At 44.1% G+C, this 15,062-nt stretch overlaps 1 protein-coding gene across 3 annotated transcripts in view; it reads left to right on the top strand.

Moving 5' to 3' along the window:
* Window positions 1-14,537, top strand: part of LOC144682227 (cadherin-5-like) — a 55,666-nt gene extending 41,129 nt beyond the window's left edge. For all 3 annotated transcript variants that reach the window (XM_078544652.1, XM_078544651.1, XM_078544650.1), the window contains exons 8-13: window positions 2,711-2,847; window positions 3,579-3,691; window positions 8,884-8,992; window positions 10,643-10,891; window positions 13,530-14,464; window positions 14,505-14,537. In XM_078544652.1, coding sequence (XP_078400778.1) covers window positions 2,711-2,847; window positions 3,579-3,691; window positions 8,884-8,992; window positions 10,643-10,891; window positions 13,530-14,017 — 1,096 coding nt within the window. In that variant the 3' untranslated portion in view covers window positions 14,018-14,464; window positions 14,505-14,537. The remainder of the gene's footprint in view (window positions 1-2,710; window positions 2,848-3,578; window positions 3,692-8,883; window positions 8,993-10,642; window positions 10,892-13,529; window positions 14,465-14,504) is intronic.
* Window positions 14,538-15,062: the final 525 nt, after the last annotated feature.

The following is a 15,062-nucleotide window of genomic DNA, read 5'->3' on the forward strand; positions in this document are numbered from 1 at the left end:
CTCGATTAGATTCCAGTCTGTAACTCACTCCCGGGTATCAGTTATTCTATATATAAACCATCCCGAACCCCTCGATTAGAATCCAGTCTGTAACTCACTCCCGTGTATCTGTTATTCTATATATAAACCCCCCAAACCCCTCGATTAGATTCCAGTCTGTAATTCACTCCCGGGTATCTGTTATTCTATATATAAACCACCCCAATCCCCTCGATTAGAATCCAGTCTGTAACTCACTCCCGGGTATCTGTTATTCTATATATAAACCACCACAATCCCCCGATTAGATTCCAGTCTGTAACTCACTCCTGGGTATCTGTTATTCTATATATAAACCCCCCTGAACCCCTCGATTAGATTCCAGTCTGTAACTCACTCCCGGGTATCTGTTATTCTATACATAAACCACCCTGAACCCCTCGATTAGATTCCAGTCTGTAACTCACTCCCGGGTATCTGTTATTCTATATATAAACCCCCCTGAACCCCTCGATTAGATTCCAGTCTGTAACTCACTCCCGGGTATCTGTTATTCTATATATAAACCCCCCTGAACCCCTCGATTAGATTCCAGTCTGTAACTCACTCCCGGGTATCTGTTATTGTATATATAAACCACCCCCCCGCACCCCTCGATTAGATTCCAGTCTGTAACTCACTCCCGGGTATCTGTTATTCTATACATAAACCACCCTGAACCCCTCGATTAGATTCCAGTCTGTAACTCGCTCCCGGGTATCTGTTATTCTATATATAAACCCCCCCGATCCCCTCGATTAGAATCCAGTCTGTAACTCACTCCCGGGTATCTGTTATTCTATATATAAACCACCCCGAACCCCTCGATTAGATTCCAGTCTGTAACTCAATCCCGGGTATCTGTTATTCTATATATAAACCACCCCGAACCCCTCGATTAGAATCCAGTCTGTAACTCACACCCAGGTATGTTATTCTATATATAAACCACCCCGAGCCCCTCGATTAGATTCCAGTCTGTAACTCACTCCCAGGTATCTGTTATTCTATATATAAACCACCCTGAACCCCTCGATTAGATTCCAGTCTGTAACTCACTCCCGGGTATCTGTTATTCTATATATAAACCCCCCCGAACCCCTCGATTAGATTCCAGTCTGTACCTCACTCCAAGGTATCTGTTATTCTATATATAAACCCCCCCGAACCCCTCGATTAGATTCCAGTCTGTAACTCACTCCCGGGTATCTGTTATTCTATATATAAACCCCCCCGAACCCCTCGATTAGATTCCAGTCTGTAACTCGCTCCCGGGTATCTGTTATTCTATATATAAACCCCCCCCCGAACCCACGATTAGATTCCAATCTGTAACTCACTCCCGGGTATCTGTTATTCTATATATAAACCACCCCGAACCCCTCGATTAGATTCCAGTCTGTAACTCACTCCCGGGTATCTGTTATTCTATATATAAATCACCCCGAACCCCTCGATTAGATTCCAGTCTGTAACTCACTCCCAGGTATCTGTTGTTCTATATATAAACCCCCCAAACCCCTCAATTAGATTCCAGTCTGCAACTCACTCCCGGGTATCTGTTATTCTATATATAAACCCCCCAAACCCCTCGATTAGATTCCAGTCTGTAACTCACTCCCGGGTATCGGTTATTCTATATATAAACCCCCCAAACCCCTCGATTAGAATCCAGTCTGTAACTCACTCCCGGGTATCTGTTATTCTATATATAAACCACCACAATCCCCTCGATTAGAATCCAGTCTGTAACTCACTCCCGAGTATCTGTTATTCTGTATATAAACCCCCCGAACCCCTCGATTAGAATCCAGTCTGTAACTCACTCCCGGGTATCTGTTATTCTATATATAAACCACCCCGAACTCCTCAATTAGATTCCAGTCTGTAACTCACTCCCGGGTATCTGTTATTCTATATATAAACCACCCCGAAACCCTCGATTAGATTCCAGTCTGGAACTCACTCCCGGGTATCTGTTGTTCTATATATAAACCCCCCAAACCCCTCAATTAGATTCCAGTCTGCAACTCACTCCCGGGTATCTGTTATTCTATATATAAACCCCCCAAACCCCTCGATTAGATTCCAGTCTGTAACTCACTCCCGGGTATCGGTTATTCTATATATAAACCACCCAAATCCCTCGATTAGAATCCAGTCTGTAACTCACTCTCGGGTATCTGTTATTCTATATATAAACCATCCCGAACCCCTCGATTAGATTCCAGTCTGTACCTCACTCCCTGGTATCTGTTATTCTATAAATAAACCCCCCAAACCCCTCGATTAGATTCCAGTCTGTAACTCACTCCTGGGTATTTGTTATTCTATAAATAAACCCCCCGAACGCCTCGATTAGATTCCAGTCTGTAACTCGCTCCCGGGTATCTGTTATTTTATATATAAACGACCCCGAACCCCTCGATTAGATTCCAGTCTGTAACTCACTCCTGGGTATCTGTTATTCTATATATAAACCACCCCAAACCCCTCGATTAGATTCCAGTCTGTAACTCACTCCCGGGTATCTGTTGTTGTATAATTCCTACTTGTACTCCTAATGCCTAATGTTATTGTCTATGAAATATGTAATTTCAAAAGTTCAAGAATAATTGATGGTAGTTAAATAAACATTTTGTGTCCAGCATTGTGATTACTTGCTGTTCTAACATGCATTCTGTTCTTCCAGCTATTCATTAAGAGATGGGGCGAAACATTTTAAAATTGGGAAAGACGATGGAATTATTACAACAAGAGTGAAGCTGGATCGAGAAGTTATTGCCTGGCACAACATCACAGTGGAAGCCCATGAAGTCGGTAAAAGCAGTAAGTCTCCACTCCTGCCTCAACTCATCTGCTGCTAAAACCTTCATTCAGGCTTTATTACCTCCAGACTCAATTATTGCAATATTCTCCTATCAGCTTCCCACCTTGCACCCTCTGTAACCTTCAACTCGTCCAAAACTTGGCCGCTGGCATTCCAACTCACATCAATTCCTGTTCATCCCTCGTCCCTGTGCTCGCTGAATGACATTGAGGCCCAGTCCAACAAGCCGTGATTTCAAAATTCTCGACCTGCTTTTCAGGCCTCAACCCTCCCAAGCCCTGCAATCTCCTCCATCCCCAAACCTCTGAAATCTCTCCGTTCCTTGAGTAGCTCTGATTTACATATCTCCACCTTGACTATATACCTACAGCTGCCTGGGCCCTGAGCTCTGGAATTCCCTCCCTAAACCATATAAACGAAATCTTTACTTTTTTTTACATGCTCGTTTACAAGGGATTGGGTGTAAGTGTTGGTTGTGTCACACCTCCTGGTCACGTGAATGGAGCTCTACACTGGATGTGGACTTGGGACCCATAATCTCTCTCCTACTGCAAAGCTCGCACATTGCCCGTTTCTCATCATTCACCTTCTTTAGTTCACAATAACAGAAACACCCATCAGCTCAGTCTGCGTCTGTAAAATGAGAGTGTAGACTTTACAGGGGTTTTATGTTTCAAAACCTGTCAGCCTTTGCTCTTGTATTATCGTTATTCCATTTCTTGTTTTACAGATTCCACATCCATTGCTCAAGTAACGATTAAAGTGTTGGATAAAAATGATAACGCTCCAACTTTGGCTGAAAATTATAATCCTCATGTCTGTGAAGACGATGTAGCTGGAACAGTGAGTGCAGTTTATTCAGTTAATTGGAATAATGGTATATCTGCAAGGACACACTGCCCTTCTTCCCTCTCTCTCTCTCTCTCTCTCACTCACTATATATCTCTTAACACCTTGTACTCCCTCATGTCTCTCTCTCTCTCAAACACACACAAATACATTCACCTCTCTCTCTCTCCCCCTCTTTCTCTGTCTCCCTCTCCTCTCTCCCTTTCTGTCTCCCTATGTCTGTCTCACTATATGTTTAACTGACTCTCTCTGTAACTTTGTCTCTCTCTTTCTCTCTCTCTTTGTCTTTCCCTCTCTCCCTATCCTCAATGGAAATAAAAATAGAAAAATGTAAAACAGGTTGATACTCTATAATTCGTTTTAGACTTGCACAAAGACAGAATGACCCAGATGCATTACTGAGTATAACACTCCTCTATATCTTATATACCAACACGCTGTTAGCTACTAGGTATAACACTGTATGTATTATAAAATAACAGACCGTATGTTACTGGACATTTTTTAAAATTCTTTCACGGGATGTGAGCATTGCTACCAAGGCCAGCGCTTATTGTCCATCCCTAATTGCCCTTGAGAAGGTGGTGGAGAGCTGTCTTCTTGAACTGCTGCAGTCCATGTGGTGTAGATACAACCACAGTGCGTTAGGGAGGGAGTTCCAGGATCTTGACCCAGTGACAGTGAAGGAATGGTGATATATTTCCAAGTCAGGATGGTGAGTGTCTTGGAGGGAAACTTCCAGGTGGTGGTGTTCTCATCTTTCTGCTGCCCTTGTCCTTCTAGATGGTAGTGGTCATGGGTTTGGAAGGTGCTGTCGAAGGAGCCTTTGTGAGTTCCTGTAGATGGTTGTCTTGGATGGTGTCAAACTTCTTGAGTGTTGTGGGAGCTGCACTCATCCAGGCAAGCGGAGAGTATTCCATCACATTCCTGACTTGTGCCTTGTAGATGTTGAACAGGGTTTGGGGAGTCAGGAGGTGAGTTACTTGTCATTGATTCCTAGCCTCTGACCTGCTCTTGTAGCCACAATATTTATATGTCTACAGTTTCTGGTCAATGGTAACCCCCAGGATGTTGATAGTGGGAAATTCAGGGATTTTAATGCGATTGAATGTCAAGGGCAATGGTTAGGTTCTCTCTTGTTGGAGATCGTCATTGCCTGGCACTTATGTGGTGCGAATGTTACTTGCCACTTGTCAGCCCAAGCCTGGATATTGTCCAGGTCTTTCTGCATTTGGACATGGACTGCTTCAGTATCTGAGGAGTCGTGAATGGTGTTGAACATTGTGCAACCATCAGCGAACATCCCCACTCCTGACCTTATGGTGGAAGGAAGGTCATTGATGAAGCAGCTGATGATGGATGGGTCTAGGACACTACTCTGAGGAGTTCCTGCAGTCATATCCTGGAACTGAAATGATGGACCTCCAACAACCACGACCATCTTCCTTTGTGCTAGGTATGAATCCATAACTTATGACTTATCCTTTCACGGGATGTGGGCAACACTGGCTTGGTCAGAAATAGTTGCCCATCCCTAATTGCCTTTGAAATAAGTCACGTGCTCGGCCATTTAAGAAGGCTGTTGAGAGTCAACCACCTTGTTGTGGGTCTGTAATCACATGTAGACCAGACCAGGTAAGGATGGCAGATTTCATTCCCTAAAGGGCATTAGTGAACCAGATGGGCTTGTCCAACAATCAATGATCGTTTCATGGTCACCACTACTGAGACTAGCTTTCAATTCCAGATTTATTATCTGAATTTAAATTCCATGAACTGCTATGGTGGGTATTGAACCCATGTCCCCAGATCATTGGCCTTGGCCTCTGGATTACTAGTGACATTACCACCATGCCACTGCCTCCCCCCATTACTGGATTTCATGCCTCTGTACATATTATACATTACCACACCATGGCCCAGATCTTCTGGTCTCCGGATCACCCGAGATCATGTGACCCAAGACGCTGACACACTAACTACCAAGGAAACTGCCTGGGAAATTTCAACTTCTGATGGGCAATTCCTCTTCTCCCCGGGGCCCTCCGAGAAGGTCTCCAACCCCGAGTTAGAGGCAGAGACTTCAGACAGTCCTGATTTATTCACCTGAATCGGTACCCGGAAAATATTAGGCAGAAAAATTCTAATCTAACTCCTGGTTAACTATACACCTGACCTCCTTCAACTCCCCCTTTACCCCTTGACTACCCCCCAACATGCCCAACTGCCCCCTTACCCCCAAACACCCTGACTAGTCCCCTGACCCAACCTGATTAACCCCCACCACCCGACTAACCCCAACCCAACCTAACTATCTCCCAAACTGACTACTCTTCCTGACCCACCTACTCACTACCCAGCCTACCCCCATCACCCACCTGCCACCCTACCCACCTGCCACCCTACCCACCTGCCACCTCACCCACCTGCCACCTCACCCACCTGCCACCTCACCCATCTGCCACCCTACCCACCTGCCACCTCATCTACCTGCCACCTCACCCACCTGCCACCTCACCCACCTGCCACCTCACCCACCTGCCACCTCACCCACCTGCCACCTCACCCACCTTCCATCTCACCCACCTGCCACCCTACCCACCTGCCACCTCACCCACCTGCCACCTCACCCACCTGCCACCCTACCCACCTGCCACCCTACCCACCTGCCACCCTACCCACCTGCCACCCTACCCACCTTCCACCTCACCCACCTGCCACCCTACCCACCCGCCACCCTACCCACCCGCCACCCTACCCACCCGCCACCCTACCCACCTGCCACCTCACCCATCTACCCACCCTTCCACCCTACCCATTCATGAACATTAACCCATTCACTAACATTCACACTGAACATTTAAACTTACCATACTTTACATATAGCGCTGTAAAAAGGGGGTGTGTCTTTGTGCTGATTCTCCTCGTGGGCCTCTGCTTAGATTTGTGCACAGAGTGAGTTCTTCAGGATGCTGCATCGAAAGTCGGATGTTTTTTAAACATAACCAGGTAACTGGTCAGTTTTCCGACTGACCAGTGTCGGACACAGCGTCTCTGACGCTGATCAGAAGATTTGTGCCCATGTATTCCTGCATATAATGCCTCTGTATATATTATACAACATCATTCCATGTACTACTGGATATAAAACTGCATATAGTTGTCTGGTAGTACAGAACTTGAGTATTGCTGAGAAAGAGACATGTCTAAGCTTTTTGTCTTGCACTCATCAAGACACTTTGCAAGAATACCAAGGGGAAAACAACAATTTATACTGTATGAGAAGAGAGTGCTAATTGGTTGGAAAGTGGCATTGCCATGGAGAATGCACCAGTGATAGTAACTGACAGTAAACTGCCAAGCATTGTTTGAAATTTAAACCAGGCAGCTTGACCCTGATGGATTAAGGCATTTCCTGAGGAATGAACCAGCAAATGGCTATCACTTATTTTGTTTAGCTATAATAAGCGCAATGTGTGTACATGTTCTTCCTGTCTGCAAAGAACAGGGCCCCGTGCATTAATATATGCAGCTTCCAGTACACACAAATGCACCATACTGCAAGCCCAAATGACAATCTTAAATTGGTTGTCAGTGTAATTCTTAGCACCCTGAGGATTATTTAGCAAATGTTGTCCAATCGTGGAATCACATCTAATGTCGGACACTGTGGGTGGAATTTTATGACATGTGGATTTTACGGTCCCGCCAAAGTCAATAGAGTTTAGGACGGCTTGCCACATTTTACAGCCCCATCCCTCCCACAACAGGGCTGTAAATTTCTGCTCTGTGTTTTGAGTTTTGCAAGCACGGACTGGTTGGGTACGGTCTGTACACTGCCTGTTGCAAATAGCAGCTGGAACATGCTGTTTGATACTCTCCGCCAGTCTTTGGGACGTAAAACTGCATATATTATATATCACACTGTGTGTTACTGGGTATAATGCCACTGTATTGTGAGGATGGATGTTCATTTTTTTATATTTTGGGGGAATACTGTGTGTGAAGAAGGCTGGGTGTGTATGATTTAATTAAGCTGGGCAAGAGTTTGGTAGGAGTTAGGTTGTCTGGGGATTTGGAAATATGAAAAGAATAGAGGTGCTAAGTTGAGGTACAAGTAAATAGGTTAGATCTAACATTTGCATTTTTAGAAAAGTTGAGAGTTTGTTTGAACATCAAAGGGGAGTCAGATGGAAAAAGAAACATGTTTATATCTTGCAGGAGTCCCACAGGTAAATAGTAGTGGGGATATGATATTTTATTGACCCAAAAGCAAAGACAAGATGGAAACATGAAAGTTATTATATTTGGAAGGGTTTGTGTGACAAAGAGGTGTGTGAGAACAATGGAACAAAGATGAAAGGGAAAAAAGATATATTAGAATTATTGTGGATAGCTATAGAGCTGGAGAGTGAGCTAGAGATGCCTAGAGATAGCTGGAGCTGTTTGAGTTGTTGAGATAGCTGAAGCTCTGGGCTGGGGGAGGATGCAATTTGAATCACCCATCCAGTCAAGCCAGAAAAGTCTTGGGCTGCAGCAAGCAGTTTTATTCTGAAGTGGATTCCACCACAGAGTGGAAGAGGGTAGAGGTTATGTGGTACACCTTTATTAAAACAACAGCCATTTGCCTTGTGTTATATTGCTGGATTTCATATTCAAACATCTATAAGGGAGTATTGCCTGGAAAATGGTTACTTGTGAGTATTACCAAGTAGAGAGTTTTGGGGGAATGTTTTGTAAGACTAACCTTAATTGTGTAACTGTAGTCTTGTGTACTTAAGTTTTCATTTATTTTTGTTAATAAAACTTTTACTTTTAATTTTTAGAAACCCAAAAGTGTTACTGGACCCTCTTACTGCTGAGGTCGGTCTGTCCTCATCTTATCAGAAAACAAAATCAAGGCTGTGGCCCATAAGCCAAGTTTCCCTCTGGGATTTGGTTTGCGCAGCAATTAACACCGTCTGTGGTCATAACAGTATATATTATATGATATTACACCATCTGTTACAGGGTCTAACACTGTATTTATTATATAATATCACACCCTTTGTTCCTGGATGTAACACAGTATATATTATATAATATCATATCATGTGTTACTGGGTATAACACAGTATATGTTATATTATATCACACCATGTGTCACTGGATATAACACTCCCCTTATAGATTTTAATTTCTTCCAGGTAATCCAGGTCATCTCTGCTGTCGACCTCGATGAAATGACTCCAACCGTCAGATTTCACTTCAGTATAGCAGTGAAGGACAGCAATTTCTCTGTCAAGGACAATGGCAGTAAGTGAATTCATTAGAGTAATACGAAGAGAAAAAGATTAGGAATTGTACTGTGCAATGCCAGTGGAATGGGTGTTGAACAAATTCAGCTGTCTGATTTTAGAAGTTTTCACCATTTAATATAAAGAGATTTGTTAAAACTTTGTTAAAGTAGTGAAAAAAGAATGTAATGAGATAGCACAGATTCACCCCCATTAGTGATCAGCAGTGTAGCTGGGATTGTTCTCCAATGAGCAATCTCCCAGAGAAGGAGATTTAAGAGAAGACTTCAAATTGGGAGGGAATGATAGAGTTGTCTTGGCAAAAGTGTTTCCCTGGGCAGAAGTTGATAACCAGAGAACCCATTCAGCCATCTTTTCTATTCTTCCACAGAATGTGGGTGTCGCAGTGTGGCTAGGCCAGCATTTCTTGCACATCCTTAATCGCCCTTGAGAAGGTGGGTGTTAAGCCTCCTTCCTGAACCGCTGCAGTCCGTCTGGTCCATGGGCTCCCACAACGCTTTTAGGGAAGGAGTTCCAGGATTTTGACAGTGACAGTAGGAACGTTGATAAAGTCCAAGTCAGGATGGTGTGTGGGTTGGAGGGGACTTGCAGGTGGCGGTGTTCCCATGCATCTGCTGCCCTTGTCCTTCTAGGAGGTAGAGGCCATGGGTTTGGAAGGTGCTTTCGAAGGAGGTTGGTGAGTTGCTGCAGTGCATCTTGTAGATGGTACACACTGCCGCTACTGTTCGTCGGTGGTGGAAGGAGTGAATGTTGGTTGACGTGGTTCCACTTTTAAGACATTCCTTAAAACCAACTTTTTGACCATGGTTTAAGTCATCCTCCATCCCCTTCACACTCCACCACTCCCCACACCTCCTTTTTCGCCTTGGTGTTAATTTTTGTTTGATAACTGCGAGTGACGTTGCCAGGCAGCATTATTGATGGCATCCCTGGACCACAAAGATGTTTATAGAGAGTCATGCAGTACAGGAGGAGGCCATTTGAGTATCACAGCTCTGCTCACACTCTCCCTGCTTTTTCCACAAAGCCCTGCAAATTTTCCTTTTGCAAATATTTAAAAGTGACGATTGAATCCACCTCCTCTGCCCTTTCAGCGTATTCCAGATCATTACACATAATTGCATAAAAATATTCTCCTCCTCTTCCCTCATGTTCTTTTGCTAACTCTTTCCAATCTGTACCCTCTGGTTACCGACCCTCCTGCCACTGCAGTTCTTCTCTATCGAAACCTTATCCAATCTCTATCAAAACCCCATATCATTTTGGACACCTCTATCAAATCTCCCCTTGACCTTCTCTGCTCTAAGGAGAACAATCCCGGCTTCTCCAGTCTCTCCACATTAATTGAATTCTCTCATCCATGAAGAATATTTTTCAGCAATGAGTTATGATCTGGAGTGAAGGGTGGGGCAAGCAGATCCAATAGTACGGGAATTTACAAAGGAAAAATTTGCAAAGGATAAACCTACTCTGTACGTTCTCTATGGAATATGATGGAAGCCTTGTTGTGAGATGGAAGAATGATGCCAATGGCACAGGTCATTGGGGAGGAGCCCACATCCATCTTCTGTATCTTTATTTTGTTCTGTCTCTCTCTCTCTCTCTCTCTCACACACGCTCTTTTTGTATTCCCTTCATTCCTCCCTAGATAACACTGCCAACATCACCATTAAGCAGGCAGGCTTTGATCAAAATGAGGTCAGCAAGTTCTTGGTGCCGATCATCATCTCCGACAATGGGCATCCATCCCTGAGCAGCAACGATACCCTGGAAATAAACGTGTGCTCGTGCGACCGAGATAGAAAGCCGATTAACTGCCGGCACTTTGCTCCACTCACCTCGGGAGTAACAGTCACCGTCCTGCTGATTGTCTTCCTTTGTATCATCATTGCTATAGGTGAGTCAGTTTGATCAGCCATGCCACTTAGACCTTCTGCCATTTTTCCCACTCTCTCCTCTTCCCACATCTAATTTTCATGTTGGTGACACAGCAAAAGGAAAGCTTCACATCAAAGTAAACTGGTTAATGCAGTGTTCAGTGGTTTAATTATTCTGTGTTCAACCATGTTAGTCTGATAACTGATCTGTTCTCACTGTGCTTGATTGTTTAAGCCTGGGTGATGACCCAGCGCTTGAGTAAAGAGAAAGACCAAGAAGCTAGAGGTAGGCTAAGAATGGCGACAAACATTTTGTGATTACAGAGATATTTTAAAGCACTGTCAATAAACCTGCTACAGACTTAAAAACAAGTGTCATCTTTGCATGGCTCAGAGATATATAAAATATAGAACAAATCGGCGAATACACAACACTTAGTGAAGTGAATCATCTGAAGCAATAGTTGTTAAAGAAAGGTTTGCATTTATGTAGATCCTTTCACAACCTCAAGATATCCCAAAGTGCTGTATAGCTCTTAGTTCATTAAAAGGCATGACAGTGGATAGACAATGGCTAATATTTAAGGAATGAATGTATGAATTGCAACAGTTATACATTCCTTTCTGGCACAAAAACACAACAGGAAAAGTGGCCCAACCACGGCTAACAAAAGAAATTAAGGATAATATTAGATCCAAAGAGGAGCCATATAAAGTTGCTAGAAAAAGTAGCAAGCCTGAGGATTGGGAGCAGTTTAGAATTCAGCAAAGAAGGACAAAGAGATTGATTGAGGGGAAAAATAGAGTATGAGGGTAAACTTGCAAGGAACATAAAAGCAGACTGTAAAAGCTTCCATAAGTATGTAAAAAGAAAAAAGATTAGTGAAGACAAATGTAGGCCCCTTACAGTCTGAAACAGGAGAATTTATAATAGAGAACAAGGAAATGGCACAGCAATTAAACAACTACTTCAGTTCTGTCTTCTTTGAGGAAGACACAAGTGACTTCCCAGAAATACTAGGGAACCAGGGGTCTAGTGCGAAGGAGGAAATGAAGGAAATTAGTATTACTAAAACAAAAGTGCTGGAGAAATTAATGGGACTGAAAGCCAATAAATCCTGAGGGCCCGATAATCTACATCCCAGGGTGCAAAAGGAAGTGGCCATGGAAATAGTGGATGCGTTGGTTGTCATCTTCCAAAATTCTGTAGATTATGGAACAGTCCTGGCAGATTGGAGGGTAATGTAAATGTAACCCCTCTGTTTAAAAAAGGAGGGAGGAAGAAAACAGTGAATTACAGACCAGTTAGCCTAACATCAGTACTAGGGAAAATGCTAGAGTCAATTATAAAGGATGTGATAACAGGACACTTAGAAAATATCAATGGGATTAGACAAAATCAGCATGGATTTATGAAAGGGAAATCATGTTTGACAAACCTACTGGAGTTTTTTGAGGATGTAACTAGCAGAATAGATAAGCCAGTGGATGTGGTATATTTGGATTTTCAGAAAGCTTTTGATAAAGTCCCACATAAGAGGTTAGTGTGTAAAATTAAAGCACATGGGATTGGGGTTCATATATTGGCATGGATTGAGAATTGGTTAGCAGACAGGAAACAGAGAGTGGGAATAAATGGGTCCTTTTCAGAGTAGCAGATGATTAGTACTTGGGCCCCAGCTATTCACAATATATATCAATGATTTGGATGAGGAACTAAATGTAATATTTCCAAGTTTGCTGATGACATGAGATTTGGTGGGAATGTGAGCAATGAGAAGGGTGTTAAGAGGCTTCAAGGTGATTTAGACAGGTTGTGTGAGTGGGTAAATACATGGCAGATGTAGGATAACGTGGATAAGTATGAAGTTATCACTGAAAGCAAGTATGCAGGTGCAGCAAGCACTTAAGAAGGCACCTGGTATGTTGGCTTTCATTGAACGAGGGTTAGAGTACAGGAGCAAGGATGTCTTACTGCAGCTGTACAGAGCCTTGGTGAGACCACACTTGGAGTATTGTGTGCAGTTTTTGTCTCCTTGCTTAAGAAAGGATATACTTGCCATAGACGGAATGCAGCAAAAGTTCACCAGACTGATTCCTGGAATGGCAGGATTGTTGTATGAGGAGAGATTGGGCCGACTAGGCCTGTACTCACTGGAGTTTAGAAGAATGAGAGGATCTCATTGAAACATATAAAATTCTAACAGGGATAGACAGGATGCAGGGATGATGTTTCCTGTGGCTGGGGGGTCTGGAACAAGGGGTCACAGTCTCAGGATATGGGGTAAACCATTTAGGACTGAGATGAGGAGAAACATCTTCATTCAAAGGATGGTGAACCTGTGGAATTCTCTACCACAGAGAGCTGTGGAGGCCAAGTCACTGAATACATGTAAGAAGGAAATTGATAGATTTCTAGACTCTAAAGTCATCAAGGAGTGTGGGGAGAGTGCTGGAGTACGGCACTGAGATAGAGGATCAGCCATGATCATAGTGAATGGCGGAGCAGGCTCGAAGGGCCGAGTGACCTACTCCTGCTCCTGTTTTCTGTGTTCCTTCTGTTATGAGCTGCTATATAAATGCAAGTTGTTGCAGTACATTTCCTCTTCTTGCCCTTCCTTCCAAAATGCATTACTTGTTTTCTTTCTCTAATCTCAGTCCTGGCCGTGCTGATTGTCCATCAGAAAATGCAGAAGAAGAATGCCTTCGTGGGCCTGGTGAAACCCCCGGGAGAGATACGAGAGCAGCTGGTGAGATACGACGAAGAAGGGGGCGGAGAAATGGACACCAACAGCTTCGACATTACGGTGCTGAACTCCCTCCGGACAAATGGGCCGCGGCTGCCAAAAGCCGTGAACTGCCCCCCGGTTTACGCCCAGGTCAGAAAGCCCAACAATGACATGGGCACAGTGGTCAAGATGAAGAAGGATGAAGCGGACGGTGACAGGGATGGACTGCCCTATGACACGCTCCACGTCTACGGCTATGAGGGTGCCGATTCAGTCGCTGATTCGCTGAGCACCCTGGACGTCTCCTCCATTGACTCCGAGCAGGATTACGACTTCCTGAACGACTGGGGGCCCCGGTTTCACATGTTGGCTGAGCTTTATGGATCAGACCCTTGCAGGGAGATCTCAGATTATTAAAGCAAAAGAGAGATGTGCTTTTTTTTTGGGGGGAGGGGGTGGGAGGGGGAGCGGTGGGTGGAGGAAGGGAGTGAAGCTATGAAATTTAACTGGATTATTAGTTGATACAGCAGAGGAATGCCGGAATGGAAGGAGGCCATTCAGCCCCTTGAACCTGTTCCACTATTCAAATGGATCATGGTTGACCTGTACCTTAACCCCATCTTAACCTGCCTTTATTTCATAATCCTTAATCTCTGCGTCGAACAGCAATGCTCATCACCTCATTGTAACATCTATTCTGAAGGACCAAATTCATCACAATTATAAAGATGAGAGGCAAACATCCAGATTCATTAACTTTGGCTTGCAATACAATAAAGAACATTGCATGCAGATAAGCCGCATGGTTTGGTTTCATTACTCAATGTATCGAACTACAGAATGGTAGTTGGGGGCAGGGGTGGGGTTGGGGTGGGGGTGGGGGCGGGGGCAGGGGCAGGGGCAGGGTTGCAGTGGAGCAGGGAGGTGGTTGAGGAGGTATGTTATTTTGATTGAGGAGGGATGAGGTATGTTATTTTGATCTGACCTTTCGTCTCAGCAGGGCAGTCCCAGGGTTGGGAAGGGTTATATTTTATTGTGGGATAATTTTTATCAGAGGTGGGGGTTGCTGGCAAGATCCTAATTGCCCTTGAACTGATTGGCTTGATGGACCATTCCCGAGGGCAGTTAACAGTCAGCCACATTGCTGTAACATGTCGGCCAGTCAAGGTAAGGGGTTTCCTTCCCTAAATTAGCATTAGTGAACCTGATGGGTTTTTAACAACAATCAACTCCTAATTGGCACAGTCATGAATAGCTTTGCATTTCAGGTTTATTAACTGATTGTTTTTTTAAAGTTGCACCACCTGCCAGAGTGGGATTTGAACCTGTGCCCCATGAGCATTAGTTTGGGTCACTAGAGTACTAGTCCAGTGACATTGCTGCCACTCCGCCATCTCCACAAGAAAAGAAGGGCCCTCCGTTGGGGAATTAAAGTGCGGTTTTCCAAGTGACATGCAGAGTA

Source organism: Cetorhinus maximus, chromosome 6, assembly GCF_964194155.1.
Source record: "Cetorhinus maximus chromosome 6, sCetMax3.hap1.1, whole genome shotgun sequence".
NCBI lineage: Eukaryota > Metazoa > Chordata > Chondrichthyes > Lamniformes > Cetorhinidae > Cetorhinus > Cetorhinus maximus.